Here is a 26,327-nt window from a genome sequence, read left to right on the forward strand (position 1 = left end):
ATTGAACATAGAAACAGCGTATATTTATCATCAAAAATAAAACTATACAACCGAACCAGTTTATATGTTTAAACAAAATTGAAAATGTTCTTATATGTATAGCTAACAAGCTCTCTCACTGGGTAATAATTAACAACACATAAGCATATTCGGGACGTACATAGTCTAAAAAATATAAATGAATATAATGCTTCCAGATTTCTTTGCTAAACAGCGCTATTATTTATGAATGAATATAATACTCTAGCTGAATATATAAATAGTACATTTGTTGAAATTCCCTAGTGCTCTCTTTGCCTCCTATATATTAGTTATATTTCGCTGCTAATATGTTTGATAAACAAGAAATCGCACAGGACTGATGAAAGAATTTGGAAAATATTAATATGTCAACATTCTCTGACCTATGATGGTAAGTTATGTAAATTTAATCAGTACATTATATAGCCATAGGGTATATAGCTTTAAATTGAGCTTGCCATAAAAACCAAACTCCTGTATAGTATTAGATCAATATGCCAATATACCTCAATACCCTTACGTCAATCCAGCCTCCAGTTACCCAAAACAATAAAACCAGATTCTGGCAACCTCACTGGGCTAAATTAAATAAAAGATAATAGATAAGATAACAACACATGTTAGTGACAATGCCATCTGTTAATCGATATATTGATACGAATGGTACAAAATGTAAGAACCGAAAGTATCTAGCTATTCCAAATGATTTATTAAATCAAACATGGAATTGAATCATTTAGGGATTCTGGTTTGCAATGTAAAAATCCAGAATGCCTCTCTACGGTATAATAGTTTTGTCCTATCTCCTCCCCTCTTTGGGGTTAGTACTCTCTCAATGGTCTTCCATCTAAAGGAATCTACATTTCCATTATGATCCTTTATGAAATGGAGGGCTAATGCTGAACTCTCTTTCTCATTCTCTATATTATTTAGGTGCTCTCTAATCCTCGACCTCACGTCCCTTGTCGTGAGGCCAACGACATGTCATGATTCGGATGGACTATAGAATTTAAAGGGAGACTAACGTAAAAATCAAGCTTTCAATTAACAAATTGAACACAGTTTTTTATATGCACACTTTCTGAGGACCCAGCTCCTACGGAGCTTGTGCAAGAGTCCACAGTGTATAAGAGTCTGTGATTGGCTGAAAATTGTCACATGATATAGGCAAATGGAAGGTAATTTTAAAATTTGACAGAAATATATATATATATTCCTCATTTATAAGTCGGAGTTAATCCTTTTGCATTGTCCTCTTATTATCCACTTGATTATGCAATTCTACTGTATTATTATTATTATCAGGTATTTGTAGAGCGCCAACAGATTCCGCAGCGCTGTAAACATAGTCAGTGTACAGGATAGCTTTTGTAGGGGTCAAGTGTGTAGAGGGCCCTGCCGAGAGTTTCACTGTTGTAGTCGGCTCTTATGAAGCGATCTGTAAACAGCTGGTCCCATAGGCTTACAATCTAAGGGGTTCAAGGGGAAAGCAATGGCGTTAGGAAAGGTTAGTGTTGGTTGTATGCATCCCTGAATAGTAAAGTTTTTAGGGAGTGCTTGAAGCTGTTAAAACTGGGGGAGAGTCTTATGGAGCGAGGCAGGGAATTCCACAAGATGGGGGCCAGTCTGGAGAAGTCCTGTAAATGTGAATGTGAGGAAGTAACAAGAGAGGAGGAGAGGAGGAGATCCTGAGCTGATCGAAGGGGACGGGAGGGAGAGTATCTAGAGACAAGTTCTGAGATGTAGGGGGGAGCAGTGCAGTTGAGAGCTTTATATGTCAGGGTGAGGATTTTATGTTTAATCCTAGAGGCAAGAGGAAGCCAGTGAAGGGATTGGCAGAGAGGTGCAGCAGATGAAGAGCGACGAGTAAGGAAGATGAGCCTGACAGAGGCATTCATAATGGATTGTAAAGGAGCTATGCAGCAGCTAGGTAGACCAGAGAGGACGGAATTGCAGTAGTCAAGGCGGGAAAGGATGAGAGAGTGGATTAAAATCTTGGTTGTATCTTGTGTAAGGAAATGTCTAATTTTAGCAATGTTTTAAGGTGGAAGCGGCAGGCTTTAGCCAAGGACTGAATGTGAGGAGTGAAGGAAAGATCTGAGTCTAGTGTGACCCCAAGACATCAGGCGTGCGGGGTAGGGGTAATGATGGAATTATCAACAGTTATAGAAATTTTGGTGGTGGAGACATTGGAAGAAGGGGGAAAAATAAGGAGTTCGGTTTTGGAGAGATTTAGCTTAAGGTAGTGAGAGGACATCCAAGATGAGATGTGAGAAAGACAGTTAGTGACACGGGTTAGTAAGGAAGGAGGTAGGTCTGGTGCAGAGAGGTAGATTTGGGTGTCATCGGCATACAAATGTTATTGAAATCCATGGGACTTTATTAAAGAACCTAGCGACAACGTGTAGATTGAAAAGAGAAGGGGACCAAGGACAGAGCCTTGAGGTACCCCAACAGAAAGTGGTAACTGGGCAGAGGATGCTCCGGAGAAGACTACACTAAGGTTAGTCAGATAGGAAGAGAACCACGAGAGAGCTGTGTCACAGATGCTGAAGGATTGGAGGGTTTGGAGCAGAAGAGGGTGGTCAACAGTGTCAAAGGCTGCAGACAGGTCAAGGAAGATAAGCAGAGAGAAGTGGCCTTTGGATTTTACTGTAAGTAGGTCATTGGTAACCTTGACAATTGCTGTCATTTAAAGTGAATGTAAAGTTTGATGAATGTGTGCCCGGTTAATGTGTGCCCGGTTTGTAAAAATCCTATTAAAAACAGGAGCACTTTCATTCATCAAACTTTACATTTCACTGGTTTTGTTAAAATACTTACCTTTTCTTCTTGAAAGCCGCTCCAGTGATTCCACCGCCCGTCGCAAGTCTCTTCATACGTTCCCAATGACGAATCCGGCTTCCTCCAATCACGGCTTTCCCCCCTGAGCAAACATTGCCTGAGGCCACCCCGTGATTGGAGGAAGCCAAAATCGTCATTGCTAATGTATGAAGAGGCTTGTGACAGGCGGGGGAAGCGCTGGAGTGGGTTTCAAGAAGACAAGGTAAATATTTTAATAAAACCAATGAAATGTAAAGTTTGATGTATGAAAGTACCCCTGTTTTTAATAGGATTTTTAAAAACCGGGCACACATTCGTCAAATTTTACATTCACTTTGATGGTCCTTTAAGCAAAAATACAATTCACTTGTGTTTTAAAATCTACTTCTTTCTCTTGGTATCCTTTGTTGAAACCTAGCTCATTTCCACGAGAACATACTGAGGAAGCTCAGGAGAGTGCTCTAGTCACATGTATGTTTCTGAACCTGCCTTTATCTGAATAATAAAGTTTACAGGGTTATTAAAGTATTTTTTGTATTTATGCATTACAAATGATTCAATGCTTTACAACAGATCTGCATACAAAATACATTTTTTAAGCATTTAAAACACTTGTCATATTGTTAGAAAAATATGCATTGTTTTGCAGTCCCTGAACACACCCCTTCACAAGCCTCTGGAATATTATTTATCTTCTATCCTTTACTGTATGACAGATATAAATGCCAGGATTATGCATTAAACTGAATATATTACAGTTTTCAGAGTTAAATTACAGGTAAAGAAGGCAAAGCAAATAATGAAAATACACTGCAAAGTTGTTGTTGTTTTTTTTTTTTTTTAAATTATGCATAATTATACATAATGGGATAGATTGGGAGCTCTGTCCCTCTCTAAGAAGAATCAATCAGGTATTACAAGTTCAAGTTAAAAAATGCTAACTAGAGAATCTTAATGCGGCCAACATCTCTTTAGCACCCCCTATGCTTTTAAAGGAAAGCACTCATATTAAATGAGGGAATTAGGTGTTGCACTGAAGTCAATAAAAAACACAGCAGTAAAATTGAGTGCTTTTGGAGACCTGAATTATTATTGTTTGATAGTTTGCATAACAAAACAATTATATGGAAATACAGCTATGATTATAACTAATACATTTAAAACTAAGGTTTGTTAATAAAAAAAAACGTTTTAAAATGGAATTAAACATATATGGTACATGACAATGTGTGGGACTGCAAGTATGCGTGGAGCTACAAGTATATGGTGTGTCCTCTTCACTAACTATACATCCAAAGAAAAAGGTGACTCAGCGTTTGTATAAAACTTCACCTTTATTCGTACATCAGTTAAAATCCAAGGACAGGTTCACAAGGTATCCAGTATACAGTATACGCGTTTCAGCGCTAGGCCGTATTCATAACTGCTTAAAAAAGGGTTAAAAAGGAGTACACCCTCTTATCAGAATTCACCTATCAGATATAAAATGACTATTTAAATTATTCACTCCAATATCCATTCAGGCTATATTGTTTAGCATTACTACATACATATTTCTATACATGTTATATTATATCCACACATTGAAGAAAGTGGTATTGTATCGCAATATTTAATATGCGTATATATGTATATATATATACTGTATATATATTTATATATGTGTGTACGACAAGTATACATTATGCGTATTGTTGACCCCACAGTGAAAATATATACATAGCAATAGTATATGGAGATACAAAAAAGAGAAAGGAAGGAAAACGATTAGATGAAAATCATATACCACATCTAGTATATACATATAATATTATTATATATATAGCGCTCAAATTAGGCACACATTGTCCTATCTTATGTATCTCTACCTGAGAGTGTTAATACAGGTCAATATATACATTAAATGTTCATAGATCAGAGCAAGGGTAAATACTCTGTATCTATATATACCTTTTATCTATATTTTAAACTCCTAATTGCCAAGGATAAATTAGTGGGATGTATAGAGAAAGGGGTCAGAGGTTCCTACAGGAGGAATAAATCTTTGGGTAATTACCTTTCCCCCACTGTGCTTAATAACCCCAATAAAGTTACTATCTCCTGGTTAACTAGCAAGGGGGTGTACAGGTGGGGAAGCACAAGATGTAGAGCATGTGATTATATTGTTATATCTGATTCTTTTACATCAGTAGTCACAAATAATAACTATTGCTTGAACAGTACATCTACCTCATTACCTGTGAGCTATGTAAGGTCCAATATGTTGGACTCACAACACGGGACATCAGATCACAAATTAGAGAATCTCTCCACAATTAATGTTGGCAAATCCTCTTCACCATTGGTTCAACACTTTGTACAGAAACACAATAAGGACCCTACTAGCTTTAGTTGGCAAGGCATAGACAAGGTTATGCATCCCAAAAGGGGAGGCAACAGACATAAACTCTTGGAAAAGAGAGAAATGCTGTGGATAATCAAATTGTGCACGAGGGTACCACAAGGTTTAAATGCAGAATATGATCTCATAAATTACTGGGAGTGAGAGTGCCCTTTGATTTCTCTTACTTTCTGTATAGCCTTGTGCACGGTTTGAGTAACTGCAGCATTTAGTGTAAAATAAACTTCTCTGGAGGTTTAAGTTTTGGTGCAAATATGAGAAGGATACTGTGGGTCTGTTGTGTATATACACCTATATATACATATATATATACTGATTTTTGTGTAATCAGCAAATGTGTATTCTATCACTGAGATCCAGTAATAGAGGTAAGAGAGATTTACTGCCTGTATGAAATGAATATACTCTTGTTCTTGATCCATATTATTTACCCTTGCTCTGATCTATGAACATTTAATGTATATATTGACCTGTATTAACACTCTCAGGTAGAAATACATAAGATAGGACAATGTGGGCCTAATTGGAGCGCTATATATATATATATATATATATATATATATATATATATATATATATAATAGTATATGTATATACTAGATGCAGTATATGATTTTCATCTAATCGTTTTCCTTCCTTTCTCTTTTTTTATATCTCCATACACTGTTCCTATGTATATATTTTCACTATGGGGTCAACAATAGACATAACGTATACTTTCGTACATATATATATATATATATATATATATATATATATATATATATATATATATATATATATATATATATAAATATATACGCATATTAAATATTGCGATACAATACCACTTTCTTCAATGTGTGGATATAATATAACATGTATAGAAATATGTATGTAGTAATGCTTAGCAATATAGCCTGAATGGATATTAGAGTGAATAATTTAAATAGTCATTTGGTACCTGATGGGTTAATTCTGATAAGGGAGTGTACCCTTTTTTAACCAATGAGTGTGCAAAACACCCTTTTTAAAGGTAATGAGTGCTAGTGTGTTTTAACCACAATGAAAAAAAGAGTACAAAAAGCTTTAGATAGAAAATAAAGTAAAACATCAAACTTTATTTGTGCATAAATTAAAAGCACACAGGAGATGGTAAAAATTCCATATGACCAACCAGAAAAACGTCTGATCGGTTTCGGTGTTAGAACACCGTAATCATAGACATACATTTTCTACACCTGTGGCAGACCTTTAAACCATCTACCACACTCTAATAGGTTAAAACAAAAAAGAGGTTTGGCCTAGGATTAACCCTTAAATAACCAGATCATGAACAATCAAAGTATAACATAACTGAACAGATTAAACCTGGACATAATGGTATTACTATACTCTCTAATTATAGTTATAGCATACTGAAACTGTTCTATGTAAATATCTAAAGGGAACAAATAATTATCAGTACATAGGTGACACATAAAATAAAGTGACATAAAATATTCTTAATGTAAATGTATTTAAACATACATATCTATAAGATTTTTAACCCTTCATAAGGACATTCTCTCATAGAAAGATACATAGTATCCAAATAACGAAAAAACAAAAGATTGATCAAACGTTACTGAAGATTTATCTCTGCCAGAAGTTTATAATATCAAATTCCGAATTGAAACCTATTGGAACCAAACTATTCAGCTCTTAAGATCCAATAGGTTTCCTGTCTACAGAGTATTGAGAGCTTGTCCCCACATCTAGGTGGTCTAAAGATGTGTTTTAAGCAGTTATTAATACGGTCTAGCACCGAAAGGCATAGACTGTATACTGGATACCTTGTGAACCTGTCCTTGGATTTTAACTGATGTACGAATAAAGGTGAAGTTTTATGCTACCGCTGAGTCCCCTTTTCCTTTGGATGTATGTTTGAATTGCCTGCGGGGAACAGTTGAGCCTCATGTCGTGACGTATGATCCAGATCTCCATTGGAGGAGGTGGTGATCCCTGGCGATACTGGTGACATGTGAGTCACGTGATTGGGTCAGGCCGGAATGACCGCGCTTGGATGGAAGCGGCGATGCTGTGAGTGCAGACGCCGACTGGAAACAGTATTAAGAGGCTTCCCAAGCAAAGAGGTCAGGACTGATACCTCAGTGGCACAGAAGACAGACGGCAAGAGACCATAAGTGCTTTTCTCACCAACCACCAGCTTTGATCTGGCAGGAGCTGGAGCATATTGCTGCAGATAATCACACACTCATAGTGGGATATGTACCTAGCTAACTAACTGTTCTTTTCACTAACTACACACACAATTTGGTGAATCAGTTTGTGGAAATAGTGAATGGATAGATGCTTTACCCTCCTGCACACCGCAAAGGTGAGACATACACGGAAGGAGTGTTTTGGCAGAAGTGGTGATCCATATCTTTTGTGAAGATCTGCATCAACAGCCTTAATCAGCAAACAAAGTTTAACAGCATGTCTGGTACCTTATAAGACGCGTAATTACAGACGGAGCATGTTATACACTTAAGTGCTCCTTCATTATAACGCACAAGCAAATTACTGGAATAAGAAGGTAGCAGTTGTGTTTGCAGTAATGCAAAGCACATGAAGATAATATCATTGTTGTGGACGCAACGCGGAGCATCCTCTTCATCCGACGGCTACTGGAACAATGACGGGTCCTTTAAATGACGTCATCCAAGATGGCATCCCTTGAATTCCGATTGGCTTATAGAATTCTATCAGCCAATTGGAATCAGCCAATAGGATTGAAGTTCAATCCATTTGGCTGATTGGAACAGCCAATAGGATTGAGCTTGCATTCTATTGGCTGATTGGAACAGCCAATAGAATGCGAGCTCAATCCTATTGGCTGATTGCATCAACCAATAGGATGTTTTCTACCTTAATTCCGATTGGCTGATAGAATTCTATCAGCCAATCGGAATTCAAGTGACGCCATCTTGGATGACATCATTTAAAGGACCCGTCATTGTTCCAGTAGCCGTCGAATGAAGAGGATGCTCCGCATCGGATGTCTTGAAGATGGACCCGCTCCGCGCCGGATGGATGAAGATAGAAGATGCTGTCTGGATGAAGACCTCTGCCCGTCTGGAGGACCTCTTCTGCCCAGCTTCGATGAAGACTTCTGCCTGTCTGGAGGACCATTTCGCCCAGCTTCGTAGAGGCCCGGTTGGGGGAAAAGACGTCTCAAGGTAGGGTGATCTTCAAGGGGTTAGTGTTAGGTTTTATTAAGGGGGTATTGGGTGGGTTTTAGAGTAGGGTTGGGTGTGTGGGTGGTGGGTTTTAATGTTGGGGGGGATTTGTACTTTTTTTTACAGATAAAAGAGCTGATTACTTTGGGGCAATGCCCCGCAAAAAGCCCTTTTAAGGGTTATTTGTAATTTAGTATAGGGTAGGGCTTTTTTTTTTTTTATTATTTTATTTTATTAGGGGGATTAGATTAGGTGTAATTAGGTGTCTTTAGTCTTGTAATTATTTTATTATTTTCTGTAATTTAGTGTTTTTTTTGTACTTTAGTTAATTTTATTTAATTGTATTTAATTGTCGTTAATTTAATTTAATGTAGGTAATTAATTTAATTGTAGTGTAGTGTTAAGTGCAATTGTAACTTAGGTTAGGTTTTATTTTACAGGTAAATGTGTCTTTATTTTAACTAGGTAGTTATTAAATAGTTAATATCTATTTAATAACTATTGTACCTAGTTAAAATAAATACAAAGTTGCCTGTAATATAAAAATAAATCCTAAGCTAGCTACAATGTAACTATTACTTATATTGCAGTTATCTTAGGGTTTATTTTATAGGTAAGTATTTATTTTTAAATAGGAATAATTTATTTAATAATAGTAATTTTATTTAGATTTATTTCAATTAGATTTAAGTTAGGGGGTTTTAGGGTTAGGGTTAGACATAGGTTTAGGGGTTAATAAATTTAATATAGTTGCGGCGACGTTGGGGGGGCAGATTAGGGGTTAATAAATATAATGTAGGTGGCGGTGATGTTGGGGGCGGCAGATTAGGGGTTAATAAATATAATGTAGGTGGCAGCGATGTTAGGGGCAGCGTCCACCACATCTGAGGCGGCGGACAGCTATCAGCCCGATCGGATACAATGGGGTTGATTGATACCCCTTGCTAGCGGCCAATTGGCCACGAATCTGCAGGGGCAGCATTGCACAAGCATTTCACTAGTAATGCTTGCGTAATGATAAATGCCAACAGCGTATGCTGTCAGCATTTATCGATGTGCGGCGGACATGATCCACTACAGCGAATCATGTCCGTCCGCACAATAATAAATCAGCCCCCAGATCTCTTCTTTATGTATGTGATTAAGTATATATGTGTTTATGTATATGTATGTACTGTATGTGTTATACATTCATTTATTTTTTATAGTATAGAACTAAATGAGGAACTCCACTACTTGAACAGAAGTTTTTTACGCACCATCGGCTTAACGTGGTATCCAACGTGAATTTTTCTGCTTGCCCCCATAGAAGTCTATTGTATGAGGGATTTAGCGCACTATCCGACATCCAGATGTTTGTTCACTACCACCCGTATGATAAAATATAACGTTTGACTTGTAGTATGGGTGTAAAAATAGAAGTGCTATTGAGTGTGCTTGAGCCATGTTAGCATACAGTAGTGATAATATTTTTTGCGCTCCATTTGTAATCTAGCCCTTTATGAGGAATTATATTTTAATTTTTAATGTCTCTTTTATTTTTATTTCTATGCCTTTTAAACCTAAGTTGACTTGGTAGGGGGGTAGAATAAAAGGACTAAGATTATTTTTTAAAGGGATTGGAGATTCTAAATGGAAATGCACAGTAGTATATTTAAAATTTGAATAGATTCAATTTTCCAAAATACTTACTATTGTTAAACATGTGTCTTTTAAAATTACCACTGCTGGCTGTAACAGGAATAGTGACATTACTTGTAAGGAAGAATAGAAGGGGGAGGGAGCAGTGATAAGGTTAATAAGGAACAATTTTGCACAAATGCTTATGTTGAAATCTAAAATGTGCCACTGGGTATTTTAATGTTAACTTTCATTTCCCATTAAAACACAGACATACATACATTAAGGGAACTGATATCAAAGGAATGTATTATCTGCCTAATTTTATGTTCAATTTAACATTCAAAATTATCTGCAGGACCACACGTAAAATGGATAACCTAAGCTTGTTTGTATATTTTCTTTAATAGTTATAGTATTTAAAAAAATTGTTTAAGGTTTGTTTTCCAATTTACAAAAACCCAGACAGACAGGTATCACTGCACACACCAATATATATATATTTATATATACACGCACACACACATGCATATGCACAGATGTGTACACACATGCAGATATACACATGTATACGCACACATAAACACCTGACGACTCCTGAAAATGCAAAACTCATTACTTAAAGCTTAATGTCTACCTTTTTCTCCCTTCTTTTTACGTGTCCTATCCAGATGGTCTTTAAGCATTATGCGTATCTGCCGCTCATTTTGAATGTCTCGAATAAATGAATGCTTTAGTAGCGTTTCCGTAGGAGGGCGATGCGTGTAATTTTTAACAAGGCAGCTATCAACAAAATTAATACATTTTTTTGACCTGGAGGAAAAAACAAACAAACAAAAAGAAAAAAATAATATGTATTAAATTGTTTTTGTTTTTTAACACAAATGAATCAGATTATTGCATTGATGTTGCTAAAGCAAATGCAGATGTTGCTCCAGTAATGCCCTTCATTCATCCAAATATGTTGCAATTATTGCAGAGATTGATTTTTAGAGGTCAGAAAATCAGTTTCAGCTATTAATTATTCCAGCATATGGTGTTTGCCTTGTATTCAGACTACTGTATTCTTCAAATACTAAATTATCCTGTGAAAGCTGTTCACTAAAATTTCAAGTATCTCTCCACAGAATAACAGAAACTATTGTCTAGTAGGCCAGCTTGCTCTATAGTTTGTCATGCTTACTTCTTGTCATATCTGGAGTCTGTCCATTAAACATGAATTATCTTAACAGATTTGTATATTAGAAATAGAAGTAATACTCTAAAGAATGGTTCTAATTCAATAGTCAGAACCCATTCAAAGCCTGATAATATTTTAACAAAATGTATTCATTGAAGGAAGAGTATTATTTCACATAAAGTTCTAATCAAAAAGATGGTAGTCAACAAGTGTATTTAAAAAAATAATAATCTAGTTTCTTAAAGAATGGGATTTACTAATGTAATATTGCCATTCACATTAAAAACTGTGGGCCTTATTTAAAACAGGAACTTCACAACGTTCCAAATTGACTTTTCAGAAACAATGGCCTCTATTTATCAAGGTCTGTCGGACCTGATCCAACAGTGCGGATCAGGTCCGACAGACCTCGCTGAATAAGGCGAGCAATACGCTCGCCGTATTCAGCATTGCACCAGCAGCTCACAAGAGCTGCTGGTGCAACGCCACCCCTGCAGACACGCGGCCAATAGGCTGCCAGCAGGGGGGTGTCAATCAACCCGATCATACTGGATCGGGTTGATTTCCGGCGATATCTGTCCGCCTGCTCAGAGCAGGCGGTCAGGTTATGGAGCAGCGGTCTTTAGACCGCTGCTTCATAACTGCTGTTTCTGGCGAGCCTGCAGGCTCGCCAGAAACACAGGGCATCAAGCTCCAATGGAAGGAAAATGTTAAACTGACATTAAACCCATTTTTCTTTCTTTCATAATTTAGAGAGAACATGTGATTTGAAACAACTTTACAATTGACTTATATTATCTAATTTGTTTTGTTCTCTTGGGGGCCTATTTATCAAGCTCTGTATTGGGCGTGAATCTGCAGGGGTCTGCATTGCACCAGCAGTTCACAAGAACTACTGGTGCAATGATAAATACCGACAGCATATGCTCTCTGCATTTATCGATATGAAGCAGACATGATCCGCTATATCTGATCATGTCCGCCCGCCCCATCATAAATAGACCCTTGGTATCTTTTTCTGAAAAGGATACATTGATAGGCTCAGGAGCTGCTGCCTGGTGCCTTGTGGTATTGGCTCACCCAGTTTGTCCAGCTAGCTCCTCGTAGTGTATTGAAGCTTCCATCAACAAAGGATACCAATGGAGTGAAACAATTTAGATAATAGAATTAAATTGGAAATTTGTTTAAAATTGTATTCTCTGTCTAAATCATAAATGAAAATGTTTGGTTTTCATGTCCTGTTAAGGGACAGGTAGCAATAAATACATAATAAATATCAAGAATAAGGGGCATATTTATCAAGCTATGTATGGAGCTTGATGCCCTGTGTTTCCTGCAAGCTATATATATATATATAGTGCTCCAATTAGGCACATATTGTCCTATCTTATGTATCTCTACCTGAGTGTGTTAATGCAGGTCAATATATACATGAAATGCTCATAGATCAGAGCAAGGGTAAATACTTCATATCTACATTTCCCTCTGGTGTCAAATAATAGGATCAAGAACAAAAGTATTAAGGGTACTGTCCTAAGGACAGTGTATGATTTACTGTAAAGTATGCGGATATAGAGTATATTCATTTCATACAGGGAGTAAATCTCTCTTACCTCTAATACCGGGTCTCAGTGATGGAATATACATTTGCTGATTACACAAAAACCAGTATATACTGTATGTATATATAGGTGTATATACACAACAGACCCACAGGGGCCTATTTATCAAGCTCTGTATGGAGCTTGAAGGGTCGTGTTTCTGGCGAGCCTTCAGACTCGCCAGAAACACCAGTTATGATGCAGCGGTCTAAAGACCGCTGCTCCATAACCTGTCCGCCTGCTCTGAGGTGACGACAGAAATCTCCAGAAATCAACCCAATCGAACACGATCGAGTTGATTGACACCCCCTGCTAGCGGCTGATTGGCCTCAAATCTGCAGGGGGCGGCATTGCACCAGCAGTTCACAAGAACTGCTGGTGCAATGATAAATGCATAGAACGTATGCTGTCTGCATTTATCGATGTGCAGCAGATATGATCCCCTATATCGGATCATGTCCGCTCGCACAATCATAAATAGGCCCCTAAGCCTTTAGCTGTAAAAAATGCTGTACCATAAATTGTTATGTGTGATAATTAATGCTTAAAGAGACATGAAATACTGGTTTCTAACTGAACACATGGGTGAGCCAATGACAATCAGTATCTATTTGCAGCCACCAATCAGCAGTTAGAACCTAGGTTCTTTGCTGCTCCTCAGCTTACCTAAATAAACCTTTCAGCAAAAGATAACAAGAGAAAGAAGCAAATTAAATAATCAAAGTAAATTGGAAAGTTGTTTAAAATTGCATTCTCTTTCTGAATCATGAAAGAAAAAATGTGGGTTTCATGTCCCTTTAACAGTTAGATATCACTTTGCAACTGGCACAGGTTTGGTTCATGTGACCTGCTGTTTTACTGCAGAATTTTACTCATTTGTTATTATGGTTAAAGTGTTCTTCATTTTATCGAGTAGGTAATGAAATCAAGAGTCCAGCAAGGGATTGAATCTCTGTATGTTTCAAACAAGTACGTACCATTTCCTTGATTTTAATTTTGGAGGTGGGTTTCTTGGGATAAGAAACAAGGCTCTCATAGGATGCATGTCACAGAGGGCTGGAAAACAAGACCAATACATCTTTTGTGAAGTTAGTCTCTAAAGGTTGTGCTAATTTATAGTTTCAGAAGGGACAGTCACCAGCGCTGTAATGTTGTAAGGACAGTGACATTTTAAAAGCTAAAACAGGATTCCATGTAAAGGCAGATAGGAGTCAAAATAAAGCTTTCATAAATCAAATATAGTGCGCAATTTAAACAAATCTTCCTATTTACTTTCTTTTGATGTTGTTTATACTTGGCATTTTTCCATGACAACATTCTAATGTAAACTCAAGATCATGCGTGTATTGCACTATGGGGTCGATTTACCAAGCTACGACAGACAGGGGCATACATATGTGCCCCTGTCTGCCGGAGCTCACCTCAGGCGAGATGAATTCTGCTGCCAGAATTTAGCATTGCACAAGAACGATATTTTGCGCTCTTGTGCAATACCGCCCCTGCCCGCGGACAGCCAATTATACACGGGCAGGAGCTGTCAATCTCCCCTGTCGAACGAGATCGTGGAGATTGAAATTCGCCACCTAAGAGGTGGCGAAGAAGTTAGGGAAGCAGCAGTCTGATAACTTCTTCTTCATAAATACGGACTGCAGGTTCTCTTGTGAAAACCTGCAGTCGTAGGGGGGCAAAGGCTGATGAAGCCTTTGATAAATTGACCTCTATGGAAGCAGTGTTATAAATTGCTGCAAACACAGCTACCATATAGTGCGTATCATTTTAACACTCTCAAAATAACTTTGATCAATGTTTCTATTGTGTAATAAACTTCATCCGATCTTGAATAGTACTGCAGTGGATTTCATAAAGAAAAAAGAAAAAAAAATTTTAAGTGTCACAATTTTGTTCAAAAGAGAAAATGTTTGGATGAAATGGAATGACATTTAAATATTATCTTGAAGGATGATTATTCAGACAACGCAAAAAATTATACTTTTGGTCATTAAAATCTTAAAACATATAATACAAAACAGTATATGGGTACATTACTTTTTTTATAATCTTAGCATTTAGTATCTAAGTTGGCTTTCATGAGATATTCTATCTTGCCAATTATTTTATCACTAAAATGAGAACATACATTTTTCATCCTGACCTTCCATTGGGTGGACTTGTAATATTTCAGTAACCGATTATTATTTTATTGTGATGTAACATCACTCAACATCTTATTTCTCAGATGTATTTGGACCTAGCAGTACTGTATAAGTGACATGAATTAATATTGATGATTCTGTATAGAAACAGGCGGACTGATATACAGAATTCACAAACATTCCATATACTATATGGTGACCCTAGGCATTTGTAATTGAATATAATAATTTCTTGCTGACAGTCAGTTTTTACAACCCAGGAATTTATAAGAGAGATGATGCTCTCCTTGTCAAATCATGAGTGATATTGATCTCATGCAATTAGTTTATATTAGAAATAGATAGGTAATATTAGGAATCTAGACATTACTTACGGGGAGATCCCTCTGCCATTTCTATTGCTGTTATTCCCAAAGACCAAAGATCACTCTGAGGAGTCAATAAAAAAGATAGTCAGACAACAATTTAAACCAATCAAGTCTTTTATATATACTTTATGTATGTACCAGTTAGAGAAACCTAATGAGACTGAAAGGAAATGAATTATCCATTTTGAGAAATTCTACAGGAAGTGATTTTCCACAAACTCTAAAAGTGACATAAATTCACAAGGAATGCAACAAGTGAGACTCAATTACTAAATTAAACAGGGGCTGGTTCCTTAAGATTTTGTTAGCTCCATCTTATAATTTTTTCTTGATGGAGTTTTTGTAGTACTTGTTAAGTTTGGACAAGTGTATAATGTTGCTAAATGTTATCGGGACAGATTACGAGTGGCGCATTAACTGATTTGCGCAAGCGATATGTGGTTTGTGTGCGTCAAAAGAACTGCTCGTATTACAAGTTAAAAGTAAATGCGAATGCATCAGCACAATCTCGATTTACACTAGAATGATTACCGGGACTTCTGAGCTCTGGTTAACTAAGCGAGACAAAAAGGTGATAAAAATACATTTAAAAGTATAGTTGCACTCATAATAAGAATAAAAAATAATAAAAAAAATAAAATAATAATAAAAAAAAAGATATGAGTCTCGGGTATTAGAAAAAAAGGACTTTAACCCCTTAATGACAACTGACGTACCAGGTACGTCATGCATTAACAAGCAGTTAATGACAATGGACGTACCTGGTACGTCAGTTGTCTAACAGAGTGCTGGAAGCGATCACAAATGCTTCCAGCAGCTCTGAGGGTATTGCAGCGATGCCTCGATATGGAGGCATCCTGCAATACCACTTTACAAGCCTCCGATGCAGAGAGAGCCACTCTGTGGCCCTCTCTGCAACGGTAGCGATTGTGACGGGTGTGGTAGCGATAGTGCCGGGTGTGAGGGTGCGCGCGCGCGTGCACGATGCGCGAGTGTGCACGTGAGCGTGCATGTGCGCGTGCACGATGCACGAGTGTGCACGTGCGCGCGCGTGCACGTGCACCCATTAGCCACACTGACACCAATGAATGAGGGCAGAAAGGGGAAAAAAAAGGGAATTTTTTTTAAAAAAATATAAAAGGATCTGGGAGGGGGTGGGGATGGGGGTATTGTGGGGGGCTGCTACACTACAGAAATAGTTTTTTAAGTAAAAAATAAAATAAAAATACTTTTTGGGGGGTTTTTGGGGCCAAACTGGGTACTGGCAGACAGCTGCCAGTACCCAAGATGGCTGTAATTAGGTAGGGGAGAGGGTTAGAGAGCTGGAGGGGGGATCAGGGAGGTTGGGGCTAAGGCAGGGGTCCATCACAGCTAAAATACTTTATTATTTTTTTTTTTTTTTTTTTAAAAACCATCTTAAGACTTTCTGCCAGTACTTAAGATGGCGGGAACAATTGTGGGGTGGGGGAGGGAAGAGAGCTGTTTGGGAGGGATCAGGGAGTGGGATGTGTCAGGTGGGAGGCTGATCTCTAAAATTAACCCTGCAAGCTCCCTACAAGCTACCTAATTTAACCCCTTCACTGCTGGGCATAATTAACGTGTGGTGCGCAGCAGCATTTAGCGGCCTTCTAATTACCAAAAAGCAACGCCAAAGCCATATAAGTCTGCTATTTCTGAACAAAGGGGATCCCAGAGAAGCTTTTACAACAATTTCTGTCATAATTGCACAAGCTGTTTGTAAATAATTTCAGTGAAAAACCTAAAATTGTGAAAAATGTAAAGTTTTTTTTTTTATTTGCTCGCATTTGGCGGTGAAATGGTGGCATAAAATATACCAAAATGGGCCTAGATCAATACTTGGGGTTGTCTACTACACTACACTAAAGCTAAAATTAACCCTACAAGCTCCCTACAAGCTCCCTAATTAACCCCTTCACTCCTGGGCATAAAACACATGTGGTGCGCAGCAGCATTTAGCGGCCTTCTAATTACCAAAAAGCAACCCCAAAGCCATATAAGTCTGCTATTTCTGAAAAAAGGGGATCCCAGAGAAGCATTTACAACCATTTGTGCCATAATTGCAGAAGCTGTTTGTAAATAATTTCAGTGGGAAACCTAAAGTTTGTGACAAATTTTGTGAAAAAGTGAACTTGTTTTTTTTTTATCGCATTTGGCGGTGAAATGGTGGCATGAAATATACCAAAATGGGCCTAGATCAATACTTTGGGTTGTCTTCTAAAAAAAAAATATATACATGTCAAGGGATATTCAGGTATTCCTGACAGATATCAGGGTTCCAATGTAACTAGCGCTAATTTTGAAAAAAAGTGGTTTGGAAAAAGCAAAGTGCTACTTGTATTTATTGCCCTATAACTTGCAAAAAAAAGCAAAGAACATGTTAACATTGGGTATCTCTCTCTCTCTCTCTCTCTCTCTCTCTCACTCTCTCTCTCTCTCTCTCTCTCTCCTTTGTTTCACCCCTGCGCGTGCGATCAGCTCTGCTGCCCGGTCCTCGCGCTGCTGTCGGGTGGGTGCGCGTGCGATCAGCTGCAAGAGTTTGTCTGAACTGCGCATGACGGCTTCAGACAAACTCTTGTCTTTTATAATATAGGATAAAATCAGCACTCTCAATGCAATACAACTGCCAGGTGCACTGCTAATACTTATTTAATAGTAAATATGAGTATACCAAGGTTCAGCTTTCCCCTTCTACGGTCCTCATAAAGCAGGCACACACGGTCAAATCCAACACGCCTTTAATGTAAATGTTAATGCTAATATTTTACTCCATCACTCCATAAAATTTCGGTAGCATGATGCTTCCATTTCACTTAACATTTTGTATTAAAGGCGTGTTGCATTTGACCATGTGTGTCTGCTTTATGAGGAACATAGAAGGGAAAGCCAAACCCTGGTATACTCATATTTACATATATATATATATATATATATATATATATATATATATATATATATATATATATATATATATACACAGTATATATATATATATATATATATAGAGAGAGAGAGAGAGAGAGAGAGAGAGAGAGAGAGAGAGAGAATATTCTGCTGTGTGAAGAACATTGGAATGTGAAATATTAATATTTTCATGCTGAGTTTGTGCGCGAGTAGGGTGTTTTTTTCCCCACTTTTCTTGCTGCGTTGATTTTGATTTCTATGGGGCAATACGTTAACGCGGTCCCGTATTTCCAAAACAATTCATTCATGCGCAGTTAACGCACAAGCGGGAGCGATAAATAGCTCTATACTAAATCTAGCCCATAATTAGTTATTTTCAAATTAATCCATTTTAAACTCTCTATCCAGAATGCTTAGATGCTGTTGAAAAATAATATTCTTTCTAATTTGGAAAATAAGTGCTATTTTTGAATTACTTCATTAACAGTGAAATGTTTTAACAATTATTCATAGGTAACTAATAGAAATGTTCAGAAATATTACAGGTTCAACATAGAACTGAAGAGAGAAGTAGTTCAATAAAGGAAAAAGTGACAGAACAAAAAAATATGTTTTATGAAAACCTTCTTTAAAGAATAAGTTGTCCACTTTCCTTTCCTCAAATACAGGAACAGCATAATCAAAATTATTTTTGTAAGACTATTAGTTTATTATTCAAAATGAACCAGCAAATTCACATTTACTTTTTACAAACTAAAATACAGAATTAGAATTGTCTGTCCCGAGTGGGAATATTCTGCAGCTATTTAACCAGCTGCAGATTACAATAGTAGGGATGTTCCTTCTTCTTACTACAAACTAGATCTTACATTTATTGTTAACAAGCATCTCTATGCTATGGTGTATGATGGTTTAGTTTATAAATTCTCTTTTTCATTAATTCATTAGAGTCTAAATCTTTTAGTAAATTGTGATACCTTTTAACGGACCAATAAAATCAATATTTTGTGTTGCATAACCTTTCAGGAACCCACAGATCTCTACTTCAGATACAGAAAGGGAAGCCTGTGGGTTTTGAAAGCTTATGGAATACATTAACCCCTTAATGACCAGCGACATACATTTTATGTAGCTATTTTGCTTTTCTGTTACAATCAGGATGTTACAGCTACAATGCTTGCTTATATCAGTTAGTAACTCTGCAGGAGATTTGATTCCTGCAACATTTACAGAGGCAGCATCCAAATGTGATCTAATAGCAGAGAATATTTTTTGATTGGAGTTTGTGGTGAATATATAGTAGCTATTTGTAACATGTTATCAAAATCTTATGAAACAGTTTAAAACTGAGAAACGTGTTGCTTTGACATTTTGTATGTAAATAAATGTATTTTATACATTAAGCTACTATGTGATGCTATGCTTTTATACAAGTAGAGCTGTGGCAACCGATACATATTGCAGCCTATCTACACAGTACTCCTATCTAATGGATATGGCTGGGACTGTTCAAGTTGACTTGAGGCAAGTCTTACCAGACGACTCAGAGGATCCAATTTGCACTACTAGCACTGTTTGGGGCTCTCCTAAATGTGAGTGGTTTTATGCTATTCCCTACATGTGTGTTAATTAAGAAACGGGTAACACTATGAGGCGCTTCTTTTATTTACTCCCTAATATACCATTAATGAAGAGCTTCCTGAGTTCCCTTTGACGTGTGAATAATTGTTTTCTTTGTTGTACTAACATATGAACTTTGTTTTAATACATATTACATTCTAATATATATCTTGTTATCTTCACGTGGCGCCCCTGCAATTAGTGGGCATTTTATAAGAGTATATTTTAACAGCAGAGTAACCATCCTGGCAAGTGCTCCTTATGTTCTGGTGTGTTGATTTGAAACTGCATGGAGTAGCAGCCAACACTATTCTCCCATACTGGTGCATACTGATTAATCAAAAACATTTTGGTCTAGATTACAAGAATAGTGTAATTGTATGGTGCATTGAAATCGCCTAAGCACAATCGGCACCACTTCCATTTTAGTGTGCATATTTCAAGTCCAAAATGTGATTTGTTATTTTTTTTATTGAGCTATAATCTAATGAGTGCTAACATCTGCATGTTGGATAACACAAGTGCATAATAGACTTCTGGGGGGGGGGGGGGGGGCAGTAAAATTTACATTGGATAGTGATTTATCCCTAAGCTGATGGAATGCAAAAAAGTAGTGGATTTCTTCATTTAGTTCTGTGCTATACTATTTCAATTAAACCTATGCATAAAACATTTCACATGTACATACACACACTCATACAAACATACATATATACGCATACACACAGAGTTTGTGGTGAATATATAGTAGCTATTTGTAACATGTTATCAAAATCTTATGAAACAGTTTAAAACTGAGAAACGTGTTGCTTTGACATTTTGTATGTAAATAAATGTATTTTATACATTAAGCTACTATGTGATGCTATGCTTTTATACAAGTAGAGCTGTGGCAACCGATACATATTGCAGCCTATCTACACAGTACTCCTATCTAATGGATATGGCTGGGACTGTTCAAGTTGACTTGAGGCAAGTCTTACCAGACGACTCAGAGGATCCAATTTGCACTACTAGCACTGTTTGGGGCTCTCCTAAATGTGAGTGGTTTTATGCTATTCCCTACATGTGTGTTAATTAAGAAACGGGTAACACTATGAGGCGCTTCTTTTATTTACTCCCTAATATACCATTAATGAAGAGCTTCCTGAGTTCCCTTTGACGTGTGAATAATTGTTTTCTTTGTTGTACTAACATATGAACTTTGTTTTAATACATATTACATTCTAATATATATCTTGTTATCTTCACGTGGCGCCCCTGCAATTAGTGGGCATTTTATTAGAGTATATTTTAACAGCAGAGTAACCATCCTGGCAAGTGCTCCTTATGTTCTGGTGTGTTGATTTGAAACTGCATGGAGTAGCAGCCAACACTATTCTCCCATACTGGTGCATACTGATTAATCAAAAACATTTTGGTCTAGATTACAAGAATAGTGTAATTGTATGGTGCATTAAAATCGCCTAAGCACAATCGGCACCACTTCCATTTTAGTGTGCATATTTCAAGTCCAAAATGTGATTTGTTATTTTTTTTTATTGAGCTATAATCTAATGAGTGCTAACATCTGCATGTTGGATAACACAAGTGCATAATAGACTTCTGGGGGGGGGGGGGGGGCAGTAAAATTTACATTGGATAGTGATTTATCCCTAAGCTGATGGAATGCAAAAAAGTAGTGGATTTCTTCATTTAGTTCTGTGCTATACTATTTCAATTAAACCTATGCATAAAACATTTCACATGTACATACACACACTCATACAAACATACATATATACGCATACACACATATATATATATATATATATACGCATACAAACATACATATATACGCATACACACACATATATATATATATATACGCATACAACCATACATATATACGCATACACAAATATATATAGTCACACAAACGTACACCTGTTTATTGCAATTTTTTTTAAATAATTTTTATTAGTGTTATTATGAGTGCAACTGTACTTTTAAATGTAGTTTTCATATGTTTTGTTCAACTTTTTAGCCAAGTGTAACAGTAAACCAGAGCTCTGAGGTCACACACATTTACTTTCAACTTGTAATGCGTGATTTTTCTGACGCACACAGAGCTGCGATAAACGCCTTATCGCTCGTGGGCAACAGCTAGCGCGCCACTTGTAATCAAGCCCTAAGTCTGAATACTATTTCCATAGCATTTTCCTGTGGTTAGCTATACAAACAATCTTTACTTTAGGTCTCAGAAAAAAAAAAATACATTTAAAGCAATATTTTATTTTGCACATGAGCCCGACATTTAACTCATCACAATAAATGTGCTAATATCACCCTCCATTAAAAGTATAGGACACCCTAAAAAAGTTTTGGACATGTTAAGATACTTTGGTTAAAATTTTTAATAACAGATTGTATGATATTCTTTGAGCAAGACCGCACCCAGCGTATTGATTGCTCTCCACGTATTGCTATATATCTATTGGTTGAACTATTGTTTTACCATGTATCAGGCACAATAAACCCTAATGGGTTTTAAAAGGTGAGACTATGTTAGAGTAAATGTAAACATTCATTTGCAAATGAAATTATCATTTTATGAAAACATATTAAAAACTCAATGCTTCAAAAATATTTTGAAATATTTAAAGGGACATTAAACACTTTGAGATGGTAATATAAAATGATAAATTGTATATATAAAACAACTCTGCAATATACTTTCATTATTTATTTTGTCCTCTTTGCCTGTAATTCCATTCTGAAATTGTGAGCTTTTCAGTTCCTGTTAGAAATGGAAGTGCAGAACACTGTTAAATCCAGCACAACCATTGGCTGCACACTCTAGTGACCTATTTATAACTGACCCTAATTGGCCACAGCAGAGAAGGTAACACAATTTACAACATGGCAGCTCCCAGTGTTTTACAGACACTAAAACTTTACACTTATTTTGTCACTTTTTAAACAACTGAAATGAAACTTTAAAAAATGCATCTACATGTTAGTCATGGACTAATCTTTTCTTTGAATGCATCATTCTATCTAGCATGTATTTAGTGTTTAATGTCCCTTTAAGCTTGGTATGGAATGGGGTATAATATACGATTATATAAATAGACATTATAGTCAGTACATTCCAGCATTGGTCAGAAGCATTAGAGGCTGTTACTGTTTCATTAATAGCTTATAATGTACTCACACATTCGCCCCTATGCCCATTTAGAGCTTTTACCTACTCACAGAGCCTGTGATGATTAGTGGTACGTTTTACTAGGAGCATGTTTGCTAGTGCATGTGTATGCTATGGCATAATAACAATAACGTGAATGATAAAAGGCAGGTGACCCTGGCCAGACGTCTGATGATACAGCCAGCACGGCTGAGATACGCATTGTAGATAGATCTCCTGCTTGAGGGATATGTTATATTCCCTCTGATTTATTATTATGTTTTGTGCTTTTAATAATGTTTTAACGATGAATTGGTGTACACTTCAAATTCCCATATTGATAATACGGAGGATCAGAGAGTTATTAACCCCTAACAGGGAATTGGGACAGTCTGTGTCTACAAGAACAATTGAGTGCTGCTTCTCTTGTGAGTACTAGAGTTTCAATTTACCTATCTGGAGAAGTTTGTATTTAACTAAGCTGCACTAGGAGGTGACTTCTGTTGATCTTTTGTTACCCTGTCCAACCATGAGTTGCCACCAGATGTACACTAACTTTACACAAGGTGATCTACAGGACATATAAGATCTTGAGATTAAATGCTAAAGGACGTACAAGCAGGCACTTGAGAGAGGGTGATGGGACCTTGGGTGAGAATAGGTAAATATAGTTTGCATGCCCGTCAGTGCAGATGTAGTTTCAGGGAAAACCTGAAACACTGGAAGCTGTTTAAGGAAAGTCTTGTGGTGCAAGGCAGATAATTCCATAGGAAGAAAATGACAGACATGCTGATTTCTAACACAGCAGGGGCCAGCAAAACAAGTATGGACAAAAAATATTTAGTTAATTACTATACTTTCTATAACCTTTCTAATGACACACACTAGCAACATAACAGGTTCCCTATGCAGTTGTTTGCTTTTGGCCTGGTCACTAAAATTGATGTCCATATATTGCAGCACTGTGTGATTTGCTGTTGTTCTAAATTGGATGTTATATAGAAATCTCCAATATACAAAATCCCATGTGATTCTATCACCACTTTCATTGCATGACTGTAAATTGCTTCATGTTTGTAAACACTCCTGAGTTTAGTCATGGGTGTTCTGGGATTGAACTTCAATCCTATTGGCTGATTGCATCAGCCAATAGGATTGTTTCTACCTTAATTCCGATTGGCTGAATTCTATCAGCCAATCGGAATTTAAGGGATGCCATTTTGGATGACGTAACTTAAGGGTACCTTCATTCGTCTTTAGTCATCGGATGAAGAGGATGCTCCGCGTCGGATGTCTTGAAGATGGATCCGCTCTGCGCCGGATGGATGGAGATAGAAGATGCCGTCTGGATGAAGACTTCTGCCCGTCCTGAGGACCACTTCGCCCGGCTTGGGTGAAGACTTCTCTCGGCTTTGTTGAGGACTTCGGCCCAGCTTGGATGAAGTCTTCTCCCGGTAAGTCGATCTTCAGGGGGTTAGTGTTAGGTTTTTTTAAGGGTGTATTGGGTGGGTTTTATTTTTAGGTTAGGGACTTTGGGCTTGCAAAAGAGCTAACTGCCCTTTTAAGGGCAATGCCCTTCCAAATGCCCTTTTCAGGGCAATGGGGAGCTTAGGTTTTTTTTAGATAGTATTTTATTTGGGGAGTTTGTTGTGTGGGTGGTGGGTTTTACTGTTGGGGGGTTGTTTGTATTTTTTTTTCAGGTAAAAGAGCTCAGGTAAAATATCTGTAATTTGTTTATTATTTTCTGTAATTTAGTTTTTTTTTGTACTTTAGCTAATTTAATTTAATTTAATTTAGGTAATTGTATTTAATTTAGTTAATTTATTTAATTGTAGTGTAGTGTTAGGTGTTAGTGTAACTTAGGTTAGGTTTTATTTTACAGGTACGTTTGTATTTGTTTTAGCTAGGTAGTTATTAAATAGTTCATAACTATTTAATAACTATTCTACCTAGTTAAAAGAAATACAAACTTGCCTGTAAAATAAAAATAAAGCCTAAGCTAGCTACAATGTAATTATTACATTGTAGCTAGCTTAGGGTTTATTTTATAGGTAAGTATTTGGTTTTAAATAGGAATAATTTAGTTAATGATAGTAATTTTATTTAGACTTATTTAAATTATATTTAAGTTAGGGGGTGTTAGGGTTAGGGTTAGACTTAGATTTAGGGGTTAATACATTCAGTATAGTGGCGGCGACATTGGGGGCGGAATATTAGGGGTTAAATAAATGTAGGTAGGTGGCGGCGATGTTAGGGACGGCATATTCTGGGTTAATAATGCTTAACTAATGTTTGCGAGGCGGGAGTGCGGCGGTTTAGGGGTTAATATGTTTATTATAGTGGTGGCAACGTTGGGGCGGCAGATTAGGGGTTAATAAGTGTAGGTAGGTGGTGGCGACATTGGGGGCCGCAGATTAGGGGTTAATAAATATAATGTAGGTGGCGGCGATGTTGGGGGCAGCAGATTAGGGGTTCATAAATATAATGTAGGTGGCGGCGGTGTCCGGAGCGGCAGATTAGGGGTCATAACTACTGACTTTTAAATGCGTTAGGGATCTTGACAGAGTAGGGTGTACCGCTCACTTTTTGGCCTCCCAGGACAGACTCGTAATACCGGCGCTATGGAAGTCCCATAGAAAAAAGACTTTACAAAGTTTACGTCAGTCGTTTTGTGGTAAGGCCAAAGAAGTGTGCAGTGACCCTAAACCTTCAAGACTCGTAATACCAGCGGGCGTAAAAAATCAGCGTTACCCTAACGCACAACTCGTAATCTAGCCGAATGTTTTTTCTTTAAAATGCACTAAAATGCAGTAGGGTAATATCAAAAGGTGAAGTTATTAAGTGACAGGCTCAAAAGTCATATTACGATATACTGTTTTACAAAACGTGCTATGTCAAAAACAGGGAGGAAACAAAATTGGGAACGGACATATTGAGCTCCTATTTTAATGTGTTCTAAGCACAGACATGGAGTGATAATTTGCTGTGTGTTAACTGAATTTATATACCATCATTAAATAGTTGGAAAACTCTTTTAAAGTCATAAAATTGTTTAATATTATATAGAATGCACAATTTAATTTCAATGAAAGCAATTAATAATACTGACTTAAATATTAGTGAGATTTTATTTTTTATTAGGCCTTACTAAAACAAAAATCATTGTCATTTGAGACTGAGACAGTGCGGATCAGGTCCGACAGACCTCTCTGAATGCGGAGAGCAATACGCTCTCCGTATTCAGCATTG

At 37.0% G+C, this 26,327-nt stretch overlaps 1 protein-coding gene across 1 annotated transcript in view; it reads right to left on the reverse strand.

Annotated features, from left to right (window-relative positions):
• Positions 1-26,327, reverse strand: part of NRK (Nik related kinase) — a 575,538-nt gene that overhangs the window by 308,655 nt on the left and 240,556 nt on the right. Inside the window, exons 8-10 of the mRNA XM_053699167.1 lie at positions 15,377-15,431; positions 13,827-13,905; positions 10,706-10,881 (exon numbers count right to left, since the gene is read on the reverse strand). Of these exons, the coding sequence (XP_053555142.1) occupies positions 10,706-10,881; positions 13,827-13,905; positions 15,377-15,431 (310 nt within the window). The remainder of the gene's footprint in view (positions 1-10,705; positions 10,882-13,826; positions 13,906-15,376; positions 15,432-26,327) is intronic.

Source organism: Bombina bombina, chromosome 1, assembly GCF_027579735.1.
Source record: "Bombina bombina isolate aBomBom1 chromosome 1, aBomBom1.pri, whole genome shotgun sequence".
In the NCBI taxonomy this organism is placed as follows: domain Eukaryota; kingdom Metazoa; phylum Chordata; class Amphibia; order Anura; family Bombinatoridae; genus Bombina; species Bombina bombina.